Genomic DNA, 17,937 nt, shown 5'->3' with positions numbered 1-17,937 from the left:
AACTACAGAAAATCACTTTCTGAAGCAGCAGTTCAACTTAAACACCGACTGGCTGTTTTTAGTCAACAATCTTCACAATGACTACTATTCAGTGCAGTGCTGTTGTTTGCCATAATAGGAGCCAGGGCCTGACTTTTCTATTGTGTCTGCCTGTGTGTGTTGCACTTGTTTTTCTGAGTAGCAGGCTCAATTTGGACCCAGAGCACACAGATGCTTGATAGTGAGTGGATGAATTTGTCTCTGGATACTCTAAGGTGATATACAGCTTTGGATTCATTTCTTCCATTATAAAAGTAAGTAATTAACACATTTAATGCTGATTTCTCATGCCAGTGTCAAATGAATACAGAAACTAAACCATTAAAAAAAGATCAATTTATACATTTATCTTGTAACAGCTATAATTAATAAACCTCTATCAATGTTTTAATTGATATAGTTTAATTGATATTGTTAATACTTTAACAATATGGTATAGTATTATTCAATTTAAGTGTAATTTTTGCTCAGTAGAAATATTTCAACATAAAAGTAAGAGGTACAAGAATGAGAAATATCATGTCAAAATGCCCTGAGTAATAAGTAATAATAATAAGTAATTGAGAATGGTGGCATTTGTATACAGACTTGCAAACTCAAGCACAATTAGAAATTGAAGAGATGTGAAACTAAATCCCTGCGTTCCAAAGATGTTTAAAATTTGAAAATGTAAGTGGAGCATTCTGGTGACATGAAAACAGAGATAAAAGATACGCTACTTCAGCTCAGGCTGCTGTGGGTACTTTGTAAAGAGTCAAAAAGAGAAGTCAGGGGCACAGTCAAGATAGACTAAAATAATTCAATTCAGCTGCTTTATGCCCGAGTGCACTTCTGTATTTGGCCAGAAACAGTTTAGCATGTGGTTGTTGCTGGCTAAGCTTTTTCTTCCTCACCCTCTTCTTTCTGCTATATTTGAAAAATTGCTGAAAGTGAAATTCATACAGATACATCTCGTCTTATCGCATCTGTGACACTTTTTACACATTAGAATAGCAGCTGTTTTTGGCATCATGTGCTGACAGTTACAATGTCTTGAAAAGCAAATATAAAAGAATTAGCGAAGGAAAACTCATTGAGTTAAGTTGTCTCACTTCACAATTCTTTTTATCTAAACAAGGCAATGTTACTGCAGTTCAGTTAAACAGCAGCATTTCAAGTAGAAGCAGCAAAAAACAAAAAAGGGGACGAGCTCAGCTTTCATTACAAGAGAGAGAACCAAAACCATGAACCGACAAGTCACTACCACATCAACAATCAGTTAGGAGAGAGGGGTACCAGAGCATACCTTGTCTGCGTTTTTGTCTTTGAACTTTGACCCCTTCACAGTTTGTTTTCAGTTCAGTTGGGTGTCTAAAAATGCTTTATGTATCCATTAGTTGTACAAAAAGACAATCTGAGAAGGCCTTTCATTTTTCTCTTAATTATATTTTGTTTTAAGCCTGTTTTTGCTTCCCATAATTAGCATTCCAATCAATGTCACAGCTAACAAAATTATGGATGACCTAGCTGACCAAGGCAGTCAATCATGTTTCATCCCCTGTCTACAGCATCAACAACTTAATGAAACCAAAGTTGTCAGAAGAATGAACATCTGAACATGTATTAGTGTGGTAAGATCTACAGTATATACAACAATCAGCCATAACATTGGGACCTCCTGTCTAGGTTCCCCTTTTGCCGCCAAACCAGCCTTGACCCATCGAGGCATGGACTCCAGTAGACCTCTGAAGGTATGTGGTGTTATCTAGCACCAAGCCATCAGCAGTAGATCTTTAAAGTCCTGTAAATTGTGAGGTAGGGTCTCATGGATCAGAATAGTTTTTCCAGCACATCCCGCAGACGCTCGATTTGATTGAGATCTGGAGAATTTGAAGGCCAAGTCAACACCTCAAACTCTTTGTTGTGTTTCTCCAACCATTCTAGAACCATTTTTGCAGTGTGGTGAAAGAGGCCACTACCATCAGGGAATGACACTTCCATGAAGGGGTGTACCTGGTCAGCAACAATGTTTAGGTAGGTGGTATGTGTCAAAGTAACTTCTACATGAATGGCCCCGAGGTTTCCCAGCACAATGTTGCCCAATATATCACACTGCCCCCGCCAGCTTCTGTTCTTCCCATAGTGCATCTAGGTGCCATGTGTTCCCCAGCTAAGCGACACACAGGCACATGGCCATCCACATGAACACTCACTTTTGGTAGGTCCTGATGACTGCTGACCGGGAGCATCCCACAAGAGCTGCAGTTTTGGAGATGCTTTGACCAAGTTGTCCAGCCATCACAACTTTGACTCTTGTTTCTCTAATCCTTATGCATGCTCATTTTTCTGCTTCCAAAACATCAACTTCAGAGACAAAATGTTCACCTGCTGCTATTCCACCAAAAGCCAGGTGCCATTGCAACAAGATAATTAATGTTATTCACTTCCCCTGTCAGTGGTAACAATGTTATGGCTGAGTGAAGTAAAAGGACACAAACCATCTTTGGGAAAATTTATTTGACATGTACTTTCAGTTTTTAATTTGGTCCATGTCCCATCTGCTATCAGGGAGATGAAAGGATTTATAGCCTGCGCTGCAGTCATCAAAAAGAGGCCAAGCAAGATGTTTCGGTTTCAATTTCGAGGGGCTCTTGTGTCATCCCACTTTATATACATATATTATATTATATATTACATATATATATTCCATACAGTCTATGACCTAAATGCATGGATGCAGACAAGATCCAACATTCTATAAGTACATTGTGTGCAGGTGTGCATCTGTGTATTTGATCTGCTCAGCGTGAATGAGTGATGATTAAACATACAGCAACAACATGCATGTAACACCATGGAAAAATCTGTCTGAATGAAATGACAGAATGCAAGAAAGGTTGAGCTTAAACACACACTGCTCTGCACAACGGCTGAAAATAGAAGCACAGACTTGAAGTCTCTTCTGATACTGCTCCCCACACTGTGAGGCATTATTGCATCAACATGACTTCAAAATCTTCAGATTCTCATAGACAAAATCTGTCCATGATAACATACATGCTGAGTACCGGTAACTGTGCAGTCATTATTCCAGCATGTAATAGCCCAGGAGGACAGGAGAATCTCACCTTGCTGGAGACTAGTTTGACATTCCCTGAAGCCAGAGCCACTGCAGTATCAGCCATGACTTCTGCTTTGATGGAGCCCAGGCCTCCTGTGGCACTGGTCTTAATGAAGCTGTCCAACACCACATCCAACAGGTCTGTTATCTGAGGACAGGGAGAAAGTTAGAGATCAAATCCACAACACATTTTCACAGATCAAGCACGGCGTGGTTATCTCACCTGACCCAGGCTACCCCAGATTTTGGCCTGGATAGAGGGATACATCTGCTTCTCATTGATCGTCATGGTGATGAGTTTGTCCAAAATTGCTGTGACACGCTGACGCTTGGCGTCGTCATTGTGCTTACAGAAGCGAACCAGGTTGAGTAGCCAGGGTGTCATATACTCAAGGCACAGATGCTTCAGCTCAATACCTGCAAAAAAAAAAAAAACACTTACTGACACACTTTCTGGTTTACTGGTTTAATACAGCCACAGCCAAGGTCATTGCTGGGTCAATGGCAAAATGTGTATTAAAACTGAAATTGCTGTATTAAAAAATCTACTTAAAGGTCCAATGTGTAGGATTTAGGGGTTTCTATTGGCAGAAATTGAATGTAATATTCATAACTATGCTAATAGGTGTATAGTCACCTGAAGCTAAGAATGGATGTGTTCTTGTCACCTTAGAATGAACCTTTTATATCTACAGAGTCCACAGAGTCTGCAATAACCCAGTCTGGATAAGACAAAAATGGGCTCTAGACAGCGCATTTTTAGCTACTGTAGGCAATGCAAGGTGTTTATTTACTGTAATCTACAACCAAAGCACTAGAAACCACTATAAGCCAATCTTTCTCTACTACAAATTTATGACAGGAATTCAGTATTACAAAGTGGAGTTGGAAAGATATCTATTTACCCAGTATTTACCTGGCAGGGATGATCAATCAAATTATGCGAGTGGTAGCATTATAGGAAAGGTAAGATGCTGTTTAACAAACACAGTATCTAAAAAATATTTTTTTTTGTTCTAATTTGGTCTACACTTATCATACACATTTCCAGAGTGTCTGTTAATACATAGCATTTTAAAGAAGGGCAGGACAGTTGAACATCCAACTTGGTTATGTATCATGGGAGAATCCAGTCAATCATAATGAACTAAAACAGAAGAACCATGGTCGACCATGAAACTTAGGTAAACCACAAATACTGGCAACACATTAAAAAGCTGTGGTGGTAGTGAAATTTCTCTTCTTACAACTATTCCACTTCACTGCTGCACAATGTAGCCATCAAACACACTGGCAACACAAGACCATATTCACATAATGTAAAAGGCACTACTTACTTTAAACTAGAATTACTGCCTTACCATAGTATGACTCAACAAAATTTTGTCATAGTAAGTGTATGAATTCTTTAATTATGGCTAGAACATGTTTCATGAAGACACACTGACCTTGACCACCAAAATCTAATCACTTCATTGGGTATTTGTACTAAATTTGAGGAAAATTCTCTCAAGGTGTTCCTGAGAAATTGTGTTCCCAAAAATGGGACATATTTGCCATTTAATAATTGTTTGTAGGCTCTTAAGTGGAAGCATGGGGCTTTTAAGGATGATAATATCCAATGTTAGGTTCAAATTGCTTTAGTCTATAAGAATTAGGTCAGACCCCACCAATGTCACAAGTGAGGGACTGTGGATATACTCAACACATTAGAAATTAAAAAACAAATTAAATGATCATACCTGGGATGGGGCACTAGATCAGATAATTTCATTATCCATCAATGAGAGAGATGATTTAATACAGTTCAGAACACTTGGTTTCACTGGTCCAGGCCCAAAGAAACCACTATTTATGTGACTCATGGCAATGGATAACAAACTGGACATAAAACATTCACAAAACAATGGCACACAGCAAGGCCAAAGTATGACAAATGTTACTTAAACACAAGAATGACATTCTTCAACAACGCAACTAGTTTAAAAATAACCCCGGCTTATGTTATTGTAATAACATTAATTTAAACATAGATGGGCACTTCAAATAATACCTTTCTCTATAACTTATTATATTTACATTTAAGATACTCTTCAATTCAGTTTATTTATATAGCGCCAATTCACAACAAAAGTTATCTCATGACAGTTTCCAATTTGAGCAGGTCTAGACCAAACTCTTTAATTAAATTGTAAATAGAGAGAGCCCAGCATTCCCCCTTGAGCAAGCACTTGGCGACAAATGGTAGGTACTCTTCTCCCAGATGACTGTCATTACAGCCATTTATATCATCCAAAAACTTCATGAATTCCTGTGTTGTTCACTCTAAAATTACAAACAGCCTACCTTACTTTGGTTTTCATGCAACAGATACTTTTCTAGTTTAAACTCTTGTCTAAATTAATAAAATCACATTAAAATCACATGATGTAATACTGCCACTTCTGGATGAACTGATGTCTCAGCCTCTATTAAACAGTTGGTTGAACAAAGGCTTTAGTTGGTGTTGTCACACTTTTGTGCAAGCCTGAGGTAAGACAAATGAGCAAATAATTATTAATAAGTTTAATTGCCCTCTAGATTCACGCACGGTGCTGTGACCCCGCGCACGGTTTTTCTAAGATGGATCATTCTTGGGGTTAAAAACAGGAAAGAAAAAGAAGCAGTGTGGTCTCTAGGATCTGATTCTTAGTGATGGTCTAACATGAGGGACCAATATACTTTTCACTCCACCTGAGTGAATAACCTACTAAATAATATGTGTTTACGTGAAGCCTGAAAAAAGACAAATCATAAATCACAAAAAGTTATCTTATGACACGTAAAGCAAGGCCATAATCTTAAATATAAAGAGATCCAACTTTCCTCCATGAGCAAGGACTTATCAACAGCGGCAAGAAAAAACTGTCTTTTAGAAGTCAGAAAACTTAGACCCGGGCTCTTGGTGGTAGTTTTTGCTGAAGCTATCTTTGGCTGTAGCTACTAGTAGGTAATTAACTCAAATGCAATTAGTGGCCCATTTAAGCGACTTGAGTATGCCTGGACCAGGAGAGTTCGCGTGTTTTCACTGCGTGTAACAGAATCGAGCTCAGCAACTTCCCAGTGAACACAGCTGGACAGGGACAGAACATAGCCTCCGAGACCACTGGACAACATTGTTCCCAGTGTGTATCGGGCACAGCCCCACCCCAACTTACACATCTCTGTTATGCTAATTCCAGCATACAGATGCACCAAACCAGTTCTGAAGCAGGTGGCCAGAAGAAGCCATCTGTGCTCTTCAGAAGTGTTTTGAGAGCACTGACTGGCACATGTTTCAGGAGGCTACAACTGTCTGCGACCACACCTACTTGGAGGAGTAGACGTCAGTGACTAGCTACATTGACAAGTGCATCAATGACGTCACTGTCTCCAAGACCATCACTATACATGTCAACCAGAACCTGAGGCTCTGAATACAGTGGGAGCCAAACTGTCCCGGGCCATCACAGAGATGAAGTGTGCACATGCCAAGAGAGTCCACAGACGTGCAGCTCTTATGGCAGGGCATCCAAGTCATCACCAACTACAGGACAACACCTGCCTGTGATGGTGTTGCTTCCCTCTCAGACTTCTATACAGAGTTTCAGGCATGGAACAACAAAGACATTGAAGAAGATCAGCCCTCCTGCCGATGACATCTCACCACAACTAATGTGAGGAAGACTCTACACATAGTAAATCTACAGAAGACTGCTGGACCTGACAACATCCCTGGGAGAGTGCTCAGGGGATGTGCAGACCAGCTGTGGATGTTCTCATAGACAACATCTCCCCCTGAGCAGTGCAATTGTTCTTAAGTGCTTCAAGGAAACTACCATCATTTCCAGGCTCAACACGTCATCACTGTTCGGCCTCGATGACTACCTTGCTACCATTGCACTCATGCCTACCATAATAAGTGCTTTGAGAGGCTGGTCATGAGTCACATAAAAGATCTGCAGCACCCCACCCTGGACCCACTGCAGTTTGCGTATCGTTCTAACCGCTCAATGGATGATGCTATCACCACTGCGCTTCACCTTGCTCTCATACCCCTGGACAAAAAGGACACCTTTTGCTGTTCATTGACTTCAGTTCAGCATTCAACACCATCATCCCTCAGCATCTGATTGCAAAGGTGGACCTGAACGCCTCACTCCGGATTCTGGACTTCCTAACTGAGCGACTTCAGTTATTCCGGATGGATAACAACATCACTAGCACCACCTCATTGAATACCACAAGGTTTTGTGCTCAGCCCACTGCATTTCACAATGCTGACTCAAGACTGGGTGGCAATCCTCTCTCATTTGACCATTGTTTAATAACTTTTGAATTTCTCTTACCTGACTACAAGCCACTAAGAACAAATTCCTACACTAGATGTCTATCTGATAGTGCTGTAGTAAGTTTAAGGTATTCAATAAACATTTTGTTCAATATCATGTCTCAGTATAATAGAACACTCCAGTGCTAAGGAAGTCTCATACTAACTATAGTCTTTCTCAGGCTGATCAATTCATTGATAGTGCTGCAAGCCCATTGAGAACGACACTTCAATCTATTGCCCCACAAAAAAAATCAAACTATAAAGTAAAAGAGATTAATGCCATGGTACAACTCTCAAATCTGCAAATTAAACCAAAACACACAAAAACTTGAAAGGAAATGGTGTTCCGCTAAATCCACCTTCAACAAAATCTCACTTGATCTAGATCCACGATTGCCTTAAATCATATAGGAAAGTCCTACAGAATGCTAGAGCAGCCTATTATTCAGCATTAATGGAGGAAAATAAGAACAACCCCAAGTTGCTTTTCAGCACTGTAGCTAGGCTGTAGCTAGGCGCTATGACAGAGAGTCATAGCGCTGTGGAGCCTTGTCTTCCTACAACCCAATGACAGAATCATTACAGACAAAGTTCATCACCTCAGCTGTTCACTCAGCTCAACTGACTCCACTGACCCACATTCAAACACAAGAGCCTAAGAAACAGCTGTAGGACCGGATATTTATCTAGACTGCTTTTCCTTTACCAACCACACTTTTTTTATGCAAATGAACAACGTGTCTCTTAGACCCCACCCCAAATAAGCTGAGAAGTTTTACTTAGCACCCCTCAACTAGATATGATCAATCTATCTCTAATAACAGGCCAAGTACCTCAGTCTGTTTAAGTAGCTGTAATCAAGCCTAATCTTGATCCAGAGGTTTTGGGCGTAGACAGATATCATCTTTGCACTCATATTGTTGGACTTTAGCACTGCATTTGACACCATTGACCATTATATCATATTACACAGATTGGAATACTTAATTAGCATTAAAGAAACTGCACTAAGCTGGTTTCAGTCCTACTTATCAAATCAATCTCAGTTTGTTCATGTTAAGAATCAATCTTCCATATGTGCTAAAGTTAGTCACGGAGTTTCCCAAGGTTCTATGCTCGGATCAATTCTATTCACCTTATATATGCTCCCCATTGATGGTATTATTTAGGAAACATTCCATACATTGCCATTGTTATGCAGACGACACGCAATTTAACTCACACATAGCACAAATTTCAAGGACTGCCTTCTTCATGTACATAACATTGTAAAAGTGAGGGACATCCTGTCTCAGAAAGATGCAGAAAAGTCCATGCATTTACTTCCAGGCATGATTATTGCAACTCCCTATTATCAGCCTGCTCCAATAAGTCTCTCATGCCAATTCAAAATGCTGCTGCTGCTGAGCTCATATTACAGACGAGTTCAAAATAGAACTTAAAATTCTTTTCCTCACATATAAAGCCCTTAATGGCCAGGTACCATCATATCTTAAAGAGCTCACAAGCCATAAGACCCCTCAATTCTCAGGGGATGGTCTGATTTCACTCACACAAAGTTGCACATTTTCACGTTATACCTTATACCACTTACAATAACTGTTCAACCCTAACCCTGCACTTTATGGTCATCTACACAGCACAGACTCTGCACAGAACTGTGTTCTGTTGTTCTTCATTTATATTTACTGTTTGAACTGCTGCTGCATTAAATTTGTACTCGTAAGTCGTTTTCCAAACTCCTAAGCCAAAAGCGACAAATAGAACGCCCCTGAAGTTGGAATTTCAACTCTGTTGTCCACAGAGGACGCCAAGTTCACAAAGGAAGATGGATGCCCAGAGCACTGACTGTACATAAAAGCTGTGGTTTTGTGTGATTTTAGCGCCTTTGTCTTTTTTGCATCCAGTTTAGTAGGCCGTATACACAATACTGTCTTACTGCAGCTTAAGGCATATGGTTTATGGTCTTGTTACACGTGAAATACAGCATAATGTGTTGTTTATCAACTGGTGCTGCTTGTAAGTGGTCTGTAACATCTGAATAACTTTGCAAATGTGCTGTCTTTTGTTGTGACTTATGAGTACAAATCGAAAGCAGGGTATGTACAGTCTTGTAACAGCTAGTGTAGTGCTTGTGTTACTCATTCCCTGCTGTTGTATAGTCTGGGGTACTTTGCAGAATATAGTTAAAAAGAAAAAAAAAAAACGCTTCACTTAACTTGAAAGTGGACTTACTTGACTTGCTGAAACCTGAAATGCACTCCTCCAGGAACTCCAGTGTCAGATGGGGCTCGTTGGCAGCCAAAGTCTTGCTAATGGAGACTATAAAAAGGGTATTGTTGGCTGGGATGCAGAGGCCAGATGTCTCCAACAGCTGGCCCTCTATCTTAAGGTTGAAGGTGCAGGTCAAAGCACACAACAGATTGTAAGCTGCAGACCTGGATGTGGGATGGACAACAAACCAGAGGTGTTGAGTTCCAGTAAAAGTACTGCAAAAAAATTTTTTTCAAGTTTTACCCTAATAGTTAAAGGCAGAGGTAATAACTTCTTCACGCAGCACAGATGAATTTAACCTGTGTTTCAACTATGTTAGAAGGACACATTTACATATCTTCTGTTTTGTAGCCCAAAACAAAAGATATTTGAGATTTTGGTATAAAAGCAAAAGATAGAACAGATGAGTTTTCTCCGCAAGGGTGCACTTTTTAAGAACATTTTACTTTTTAATTTGGAATCTTTCATCTTCCAGATGCGAAAGGCTGACAGTGCAAAATGGAAAAAAATCTTTGGTGTCTAAATTACACGGATCCAAACTTCTTCATTAAGGGGGGTTAGTATGTTTACCTGGTTGAAGAAAACTTGCTAGAATAACTGTAAATGTACTGCAGGACCAACCTGAGGCTGGGGTCAGAACTACCCAGGTTCAGCAAAGCGATGTTGAGCAGAGTGCCAGGAACATCTTTTGGTCGGATCTTGGTGTGCTGTGGGATGGAATCAGGCTGCGATAGTTCCCAGCGTGTCCGGATATGGATGATAGACTGGACAATGGCATCACACTCCTGGTGCATGAATGTGAGTGGTGTGCCCTGGTTGGCCATGGTGAGTGTGAACTGGCTTTCATCGACCAGGCAGATCTCTTCAATCTCTGAGGCATAGTAGACGTCGTTCAGAAAGACAGGCTGGCCAAGCACACGGGTCCGCTCAGCTGAGGTCACCTGAACTGCTGTTGAGCCCACCTGATCAGCAAGAAAACAAACAGTGTTTGAGGAAAAGGCTTGTTCTTTCAAAACATTACCGCAGACATGAATAGACTGGCCAAAATCAGCTCCATCTAGGAAGTCCTCTCAACCCAGTGCAGGTGGTGGGAGAGAGAAGGATGACAGCCAAGCTATTCTCTCTGCTGGAGAATGACTCCCATCCCCCTTCAGCGGCAGGCTGCTTCACTCCAAGTATGTGAAAGAGCATTACCACAGGTCCTTCCTCCCTGCTGCTGTGAGACTGTACGACCAGCACTGCTCCCAGCAGACCCCAAGCAACTTCAATAAATCATTGAGCAACAACCCCCCATATCCTAGTGCAATACAGTAACTTTTTACTGCTAATAATTTAAAAATTGTGAAAAACTGTAAATATTGTATGGATTTTTGTATTTTTTCTTAAAAGAAAAATATCCTTGTATTTTTTTACTTTGCATATTTATACTTAACCTACCTGCACCTCTATTTTACTATCATTGTGCAGCTGTGACAATGAGAATTTCTCGACTGCCAGGACTAATAAAAGGCGTATCTTAACCTTTGCTAAAGTAATCTTCATGAGCAGTAACATTTCTTGCATAAAGTCATGTGTGAATGGAAGCACATATTCTGGGAAATCTATGCTGCCAATCTGACCAATTCTTTTTCCTGAATATAAGTGCATGAGTGAATAAAATCACAAGCAGTGTCTGACAGGTTCTCCCAGGAGCAATGTGTGAAAGAGGCTTTAAGAATTCACGTAATCCTTTAGTACAAACTGCTATGGCTGCATACTCACCTTTATTGAGACCTTAGTGTCTTTGTGAGCAAGCTTGAGGGCATTATGAAACACTTTAAGGTCTTCCTCCAGCGTCAGCGTGGCTGCAGGCAGCTTCTGTTGGTCGGGTTCGATGTGCTCAGCCAGTTTAGCTGGAGAGTCGATGAACTGAAGCCGTTTGCTGCCCTTCAGTCCTGTCAGCAGCCGCTCATGGTACTTGGTGTATTCCCTCACCCATGTGTTGCAATTGTAGACATAGACAGCTGCTACGTTCTCGTAGGCAAAGCCAGGAAAGACCACAAACCACTTGGAAAGGAAGTCAGTCTTGAAGCGATTGCTGGGCCCTACGTGCGTTAAGTCTACTACTATCTCGTAGGGCTTGGCGTAGTAGGGTTTGAGGGTGAGGAGGACATGGTAGATAAGCAGGTCTCCATTTATCTGGCCTGTTTTAAACCTAAGGAAAAAAGATAAAAAAAGAAGCTCAAATTAATATTCAGGCCTTCTGCAGAAAACAGAGCTTTATGATAGTTTGGGTTAGTTTTGTACTAATGAGTCTGAATAAAATTGTCAACTGGAAGTATAATATGTGACACTACTGTTTTGGTTTCTGAAAAACTACATTTCTTTCAAGTCTCCCTTTTCTCCTCAGCATCTGTGGCAGCAAACCAGTAGCCCTGAAATAACAGGACCAGAAAAAGACAGAGAGGTTCAGGAAGTGAGTTCAGAGCATCTTAAGAGTCCGACTGCAGCATTCCTTCACTAAGTTCTCCAGACAAGACTATTTCAGTATTGTAAGTATTGTCAACACAAGATCATGCTGCTTTTGAACATACTAAAAGATCAACTTTTGGGCCTGAATTTTACTTAGCAGCAGTTCAGTAGTAATGTAGCAAATTTATCAGGGTTATAAACAATTCTGAAATTCACCTTGAACAGTTTTACCACAGACTAAGTAATGCAGAAGGTCTACATTTCTGAATTGGATTTACTCTTTCTAAACACATTTTTCTAATTTCAGAACACAATGGAAGGCACCAGAACTTCCCTCTGGCTGTTTGTCCTGCTCAACCAACTGTCATTCTGTCCCACTGATGCAGATCAAGACCTTTCAACTACACAGCCTTATTCGTACAAAACAAAAGATGGTGGTAGCTCAACCTTTGCTGTGGAGCTCAGTCCAACTACCACTGACCGCGCAAACTCTCCTGATATAGACACCAATGGTACTCGTGGTGACTGCTGGATCGACACTGAGATGGGTCTGATTGCAATAAGTTCAGCAGGGGGGCTGATTGTCTGCCTGTTGGTTGCCATCGTGGTACTGGCATGCCAAGTCTGCAACATTCAGCGCCGGGTTTATGCCCCCCGAACATCCCGGTCCAACATGGACTTGGTGAGCAGTGCAGGCTACTGGGGCACTGATCGTCCAGAGGTCAGGGGACTGGTTGGACCGTGTGATGCCAGTGTCATGCTTGAGGAGGTGAGAACAGACAGCAAGAGTGAGGAAGACAGGCAGGCTGAAATACAAGATGCAAAGGAGGAGACTGGGGTAGGACTTGAAGCAGGAGCCACAGCAATGGCTTTTGATCCTGAAGAGAAGGACTGTTTTGTGCCAAGCTCCAGCTCCAGGGACTCCTGTCTGGAGGTTCCCAAGGATCTAGATGACATGCCTCTTGTTGTGTGAGGAGATAATCCAACCTCAGTAAACACCAACCCCAGACACTTCACTCAAGACAAACAGCAACCTCTCAGTTCAACTGGGTTGGGGTTTAACTTAGCATGTTTCATTCATGTCCTGTCCATTATATTTTAGAATTTAATTAAATCTCAATAAAATTAGGGCTATTTTGGCATTTTTGGAAATTCTGAATATTGGTACTGATACAATAGCTGAGTTCTGGTACCAATACCAAAATGAACAGGTTTTTGTTGCCTAGTAAATACAATTCTAAAATGTTACATATGTTGAAGTATATAGTCTAAATCTGGCAATGATACTTTCATTCAGGAGCTTTTTTTGGTCAGGACCAAAAATAGTATTGATTATATGCCCAGTTTTAGTAATGTGTATATAGTTTGGTGTATGCAACCAGTGGAATTTATTCAAAATATCAACATAATTCAGAATGAAGATAATAAAGTGACTTTTAAACATCTGAAATGATGTGCTTTATATTTTTTACACACTTGCTTAACAAATTTGACACTTACAGTGAGACTGCTTGATCAGTCTCAGTTTCTTTGTTTTAGAACATAACTGTGTGGACACAATAATCTAAGAATAGACCAATGGCATACAAAAAACAAACAGATCAACACATTTTTAAGATGTCAAAAAGATCCCAAGATCCATCTCACACCAGGGACCTTACGTCATGTCACACATTGCTAATGATCCTTGTTGAATTAATATATCTCTGTTGAACCTTCTTTTACCTGTACTGCAGATCTTTCGCTACTACTATTCTTCCATTGCTCTTGGCTAAATGGAAAAAAAATGCCTGTTAATGTGTAAGGTTTTAAATAAATGGACTTTTGCATTGTGTCAGCATCTTGTGTTTCAATATTCAAAATTCAAGTCACTATCCCTTTATTTATAAATAATTTTAGGAATGGTATAGTAGCGTACAAAAAAGAATGATGTGTAAGGTAAGAAATTATAAGCCAGATGGTATATTCTGAAGTACTCAAGGTGTGGTAACATTGTTCTCATTATCGAGACCAATGTTATTCAGTATTTACTGTGCAGGAACAAAATTGACTGATCTGAAACGACTTACTACAGGGGTTTTAGTAAATAGAGGTTTGCAGGGTTTGCAATTATAACATACATCTAAGAAAACTAAAGTCACACTGTGTGGGTGGCCTCATTAGACTCTTCAGCTACATGAACTAAAACCTAGTAGACACTTGCTCTCAGGAGACACTAAAATAGTATATATGCAAGCCATATGGCCTACATGGACATTATTGGTCATTTTAAATAATTAAAATTATTTAAAATTATTTATGTCTTAGAGATCAGTCATGTCACTAGACATACTGGATTGTTACAGATGTTAATTCACTACACTTCAGGGTTTTATAAAGCATTTCAAGGTTTTGGTGTGAAACATGAAGTACCATGTTTAGCACAACAGGCTGAGAATGCTGTCACCAGTATCGGATGTCACATTTCCTGTAAGTGAGGCAAGAATAAAAAAAAAAAAGAGAGAAGAGACCCTAGTTCCTGCTTAAAAGACATTCTGCCAGACAGACAACAGCATAATATCCTTCAACTATTTAACGTTTAATACGCCTTCTAACAACACATCTAACGGGTTACGGAGGTCATCTGTGTAAAGTCACTGTAAGTACATTTTAAACATTTAAATTACTATTTACCCTTCGGTCAACCTAAAACCTTGAGTGCTTTGAACTGATGCTAAACTTAAGACTGAATGACAAATCAATATCAGACAATTTGAATTTTATGGACTGAAACAGTCCCAACACCATAACTTAATCAATCACAACCTAAGTACCTTGCAGCAATTTGTGATTGAGAAATGATTTTAAAAGTTAAAAAAAAAAACCAAACAAACAAAAAAGGATTTTTCAGTGCAAGTTAGTAAACTAAAAACCTCCTTCATTTTAAGTTATGTTAACATCTAAAATGTAACCTAAGACCTGTGGAGAGATGATTGTAAGTTGATGATGAAACTGTTGCTTTAGTGCTTTAACTATATCTGTACACACCCTTGAAACATATGCCTACTTAATTGCATTTCACAACAACAGCTCTTTTTTGATCAAACTCCCTTGAACTATTTCCTTAACACGGCTTCAGGCTCTATGCTGTGTAGCACTGACAAAATAACTTCCTCTGTTCTAGCTGCAACGAAACAGCAACCGACAAGAGACAGGAACAAAAGCCATGACCATCGATTTCATAAGCCTAATTTTCATATGGCTGCTGCCACTGACAGCAAGCAGCACAGTGACCTCTGGCCAGCATCACATCTTCACTGATGAAATGACAGAAGAGACAGGAAAAAGGTTCACTCACAGCCAGCTGACAACACAGGAAACGTCCAACTTAAATCCACTCTCGGAGGATTCAGGTGAAAACATCACACAGTCTATCAGCATTCAAGTGAATCGAACAGAGGAAAAAGCTACAAAACCCAGCACTGAATCATCACTGCAAACAACTGAAACAGCTTTGAAAACACTCTCACCAAATATTCATACAGAAGCATCTCCTACATATTCAATGTTACTGCAATTAAAAAGCTCAACAGTAGCCATGATGCTCGTGACAGAAGTACGACTAAAAGTCCCAACATCATCAACAATGGTGATAAACAGTCCAGTCAGCCATCCAACTGCAACGTCAAGGATACTTTCAATGTTAAGGAGCTCCACTCAAAGCCAATACACAAGACAGACACAGACTTTCCAATTTGCCAGCGATAAAATTACTCATCCTTCCACACATCCAACACCATCTACAAACTTTCTCTCTTCTAAAAGCACATCTACCAAGCCTGGTGAAAACAAGTACACAAGTACAAGTACACAAGTACAAGCCCAGTCACAGACTGCTAAGCAGTCCACTGGTATGTACAAAACTTCACCAGCCACAACAAAGACACCATTCATCCATATTACCAGGGCAAAAAAAGGGCAAGGTTCTCAAGAAAAAAAAGCCACGTCAAAAAACAAAATGTACCACAGTAAAATAGTGGCAGGAGTAATAGGTGGAGCTCTGGTATTTATGATAGCAGGATTCCTGTTCATCTACATAAAGAAACGAAAGCTTCAGACGCAGAAGATAACGTCTACAGAGTGGGCAGGTCCATCACCATTTCTAGAGGGCGGAGCTGATTATGGCCAAGTAACAAAGAGATCATCTAACCGGATTTCCCTCACCAGCTTCCTGCCTCAGAGGATGTCCAAAAGGTTGTCATTGCTCCCAGAGACAGATGAGGAGTTACAAGACATGACACCAGGCACAACATTTGGCGGTAAACATCAAGAGACTATATCTGGTCGAGAGGTGAACGAAAATGATGTACAAGAAAGCAATGGGACTGCTGCAGTTGTTTCAGAAATGAAACAAGAAGAGACTGTTGAAAATTCTGTCTCAGCATCCTCTTTCCAAACTAATCATCCACTGTCCACAAATAACAATTCTGAGGTTAAAAACCCCAGTGAAGACCATTCGATAAATTACCCTACTGTATCTACAGCTATGGAAAGGGAATGATGGCCTGTGGCAATTTTGAGCGAGCTTAATCCCTAAATCCCCAACACATTCACTTTCATTGGCTTCTATGCAGCTGCATCTACTGCAAAAGCAGTGTAATAAAGCAGAATAATTTTAACAGAAGTTTACAATTAAAGAAAGGGAAATGTCATAAAATACCCTCCAGATCAGTTGGAATGGTGTATGTTTGGGTATGAAAGGAGCAAAGAAAGGTTGCAAGCATGGGTCAAGGTTCACCACTGTGTGAAACACATGACTATATAAAGGATGTAATTGCAATGGTTCAGGAACACTTAATAAAACTGTTGTAGACACTTTATTTTAGAATTATCACATTCTGTTTTTATTTACATGTCATACATCATCTCAACTTTTCTGAAATAAGAATTGTAGATCCTCAATTATGTGTGATGCACAGGGCTATAATAGATTGATAAGTCATATTATTGGAACCATCACAATAAAGTACATGCAGACAATTTGGTATTGCAGACATCTTGCAGCTGATGGAAAAACAGAACTATGTGTGGGTATTACAACAACTGGTAACACTTTCCATACCACAGTGGCCAGCATCCTTCTCAACATATGATTATGTTGCATGCCAAATAAAAACATTTGCATTTTCTTTATATGCGATGATACAGAAAGGGCTTCCTAGTGTTTCAGCAGACGCAGAAGGTAGAGTCAGTCCACGTATTTATTTGTCACATTGATTTACTGTTAATTTAATCCTGATCATTAATAATAATAATCCTGATCATGAAGCTTTTGCTAGCACTTCTCTAAATGTGTATTTGCATATTTTTACTTTGTTTTGTAGAGATTAGATGAGAGTTAGATGAAGGGAAATAGCTTTCTGTCACATGTCTGAGTGGTTGTGGTTTTGAATCTTATATTAAAAACAAAGACACTTCCACATGCCAAAAAAACTCTGAAGCTGTACATTATTCAAATGGGCTTAATTAATAAAAACTTTAAAACCTGGCAGAATAACAACAAAGTAAATGACTTCATTATAATTGTATGTATTGCTGTATTTGCTATTTTAACTCAGCCTAAGTGATAGTCATATTTAATAGTTATTTTATAATGGCCTCTGAGCTGGCCCTCTGTTTACAATGTGATTCACCTGTTTAGCACAGCCATGATGCAACAAAACTGGTTAAAACTATGTGCTAG

At 39.8% G+C, this 17,937-nt stretch overlaps 3 protein-coding genes across 6 annotated transcripts in view; 2 read left to right on the top strand and 1 right to left on the bottom strand.

Annotated features, from left to right (window-relative positions):
• The window catches only part of nf1a (neurofibromin 1a), a 109,308-nt gene that overhangs the window by 22,885 nt on the left and 68,486 nt on the right, over window positions 1–17,937 (bottom strand). For all 3 annotated transcript variants that reach the window (XM_046388066.1, XM_046388068.1, XM_046388067.1), the window contains 5 exons: window positions 11,526–11,958; window positions 10,386–10,726; window positions 9,726–9,928; window positions 3,363–3,556; window positions 3,147–3,287 (listed from right to left, as the gene is read on the bottom strand). In XM_046388066.1, coding sequence (XP_046244022.1) covers window positions 3,147–3,287; window positions 3,363–3,556; window positions 9,726–9,928; window positions 10,386–10,726; window positions 11,526–11,958 — 1,312 coding nt within the window. The remainder of the gene's footprint in view (window positions 1–3,146; window positions 3,288–3,362; window positions 3,557–9,725; window positions 9,929–10,385; window positions 10,727–11,525; window positions 11,959–17,937) is intronic.
• Window positions 192–14,051, top strand: LOC124058662. Of its 2 annotated transcripts, none has more exons than XM_046388083.1 (3): window positions 192–293; window positions 12,154–12,295; window positions 12,523–14,051. In XM_046388083.1, exon 3 carries the CDS (start codon window positions 12,529–12,531, stop codon window positions 13,186–13,188), a length of 660 nt encoding a protein of 219 aa, XP_046244039.1. In that variant the 5' UTR covers window positions 192–293; window positions 12,154–12,295; window positions 12,523–12,528; the 3' UTR covers window positions 13,189–14,051. The 2 variants fall into 2 exon arrangements, with proteins under 2 accessions (XP_046244039.1, XP_046244038.1); XM_046388082.1 differs by lacking the exon at window positions 192–293 and adding an exon at window positions 1,887–2,052.
• LOC124058658 (mucin-3A) lies at window positions 14,701–17,742 on the top strand. Its single transcript, XM_046388076.1, has 2 exons — window positions 14,701–14,853; window positions 15,379–17,742. Exon 2 carries the CDS (start codon window positions 15,421–15,423, stop codon window positions 16,753–16,755), a length of 1,335 nt encoding a protein of 444 aa, XP_046244032.1. The 5' UTR covers window positions 14,701–14,853; window positions 15,379–15,420; the 3' UTR covers window positions 16,756–17,742.

The sequence above is a fragment of the Scatophagus argus genome, chromosome 5 (genome assembly GCF_020382885.2).
Source record: "Scatophagus argus isolate fScaArg1 chromosome 5, fScaArg1.pri, whole genome shotgun sequence".
In the NCBI taxonomy this organism is placed as follows: Eukaryota; Metazoa; Chordata; class Actinopteri; family Scatophagidae; genus Scatophagus; species Scatophagus argus.
The sequence above is the reverse complement of the archived record's forward strand: the minus strand, read 5'-3'. Positions and strand labels throughout refer to the sequence as shown.

Coding starts and splice junctions, on each gene's coding strand:
- LOC124058662 (XM_046388083.1), top strand. CDS start 12,529: ATGGAAGGCACCAGAACTTCCCTCTGGCTGTTTGTCCTGCTCAACCAA.
- LOC124058658 (XM_046388076.1), top strand. CDS start 15,421: ATGACCATCGATTTCATAAGCCTAATTTTCATATGGCTGCTGCCACTG.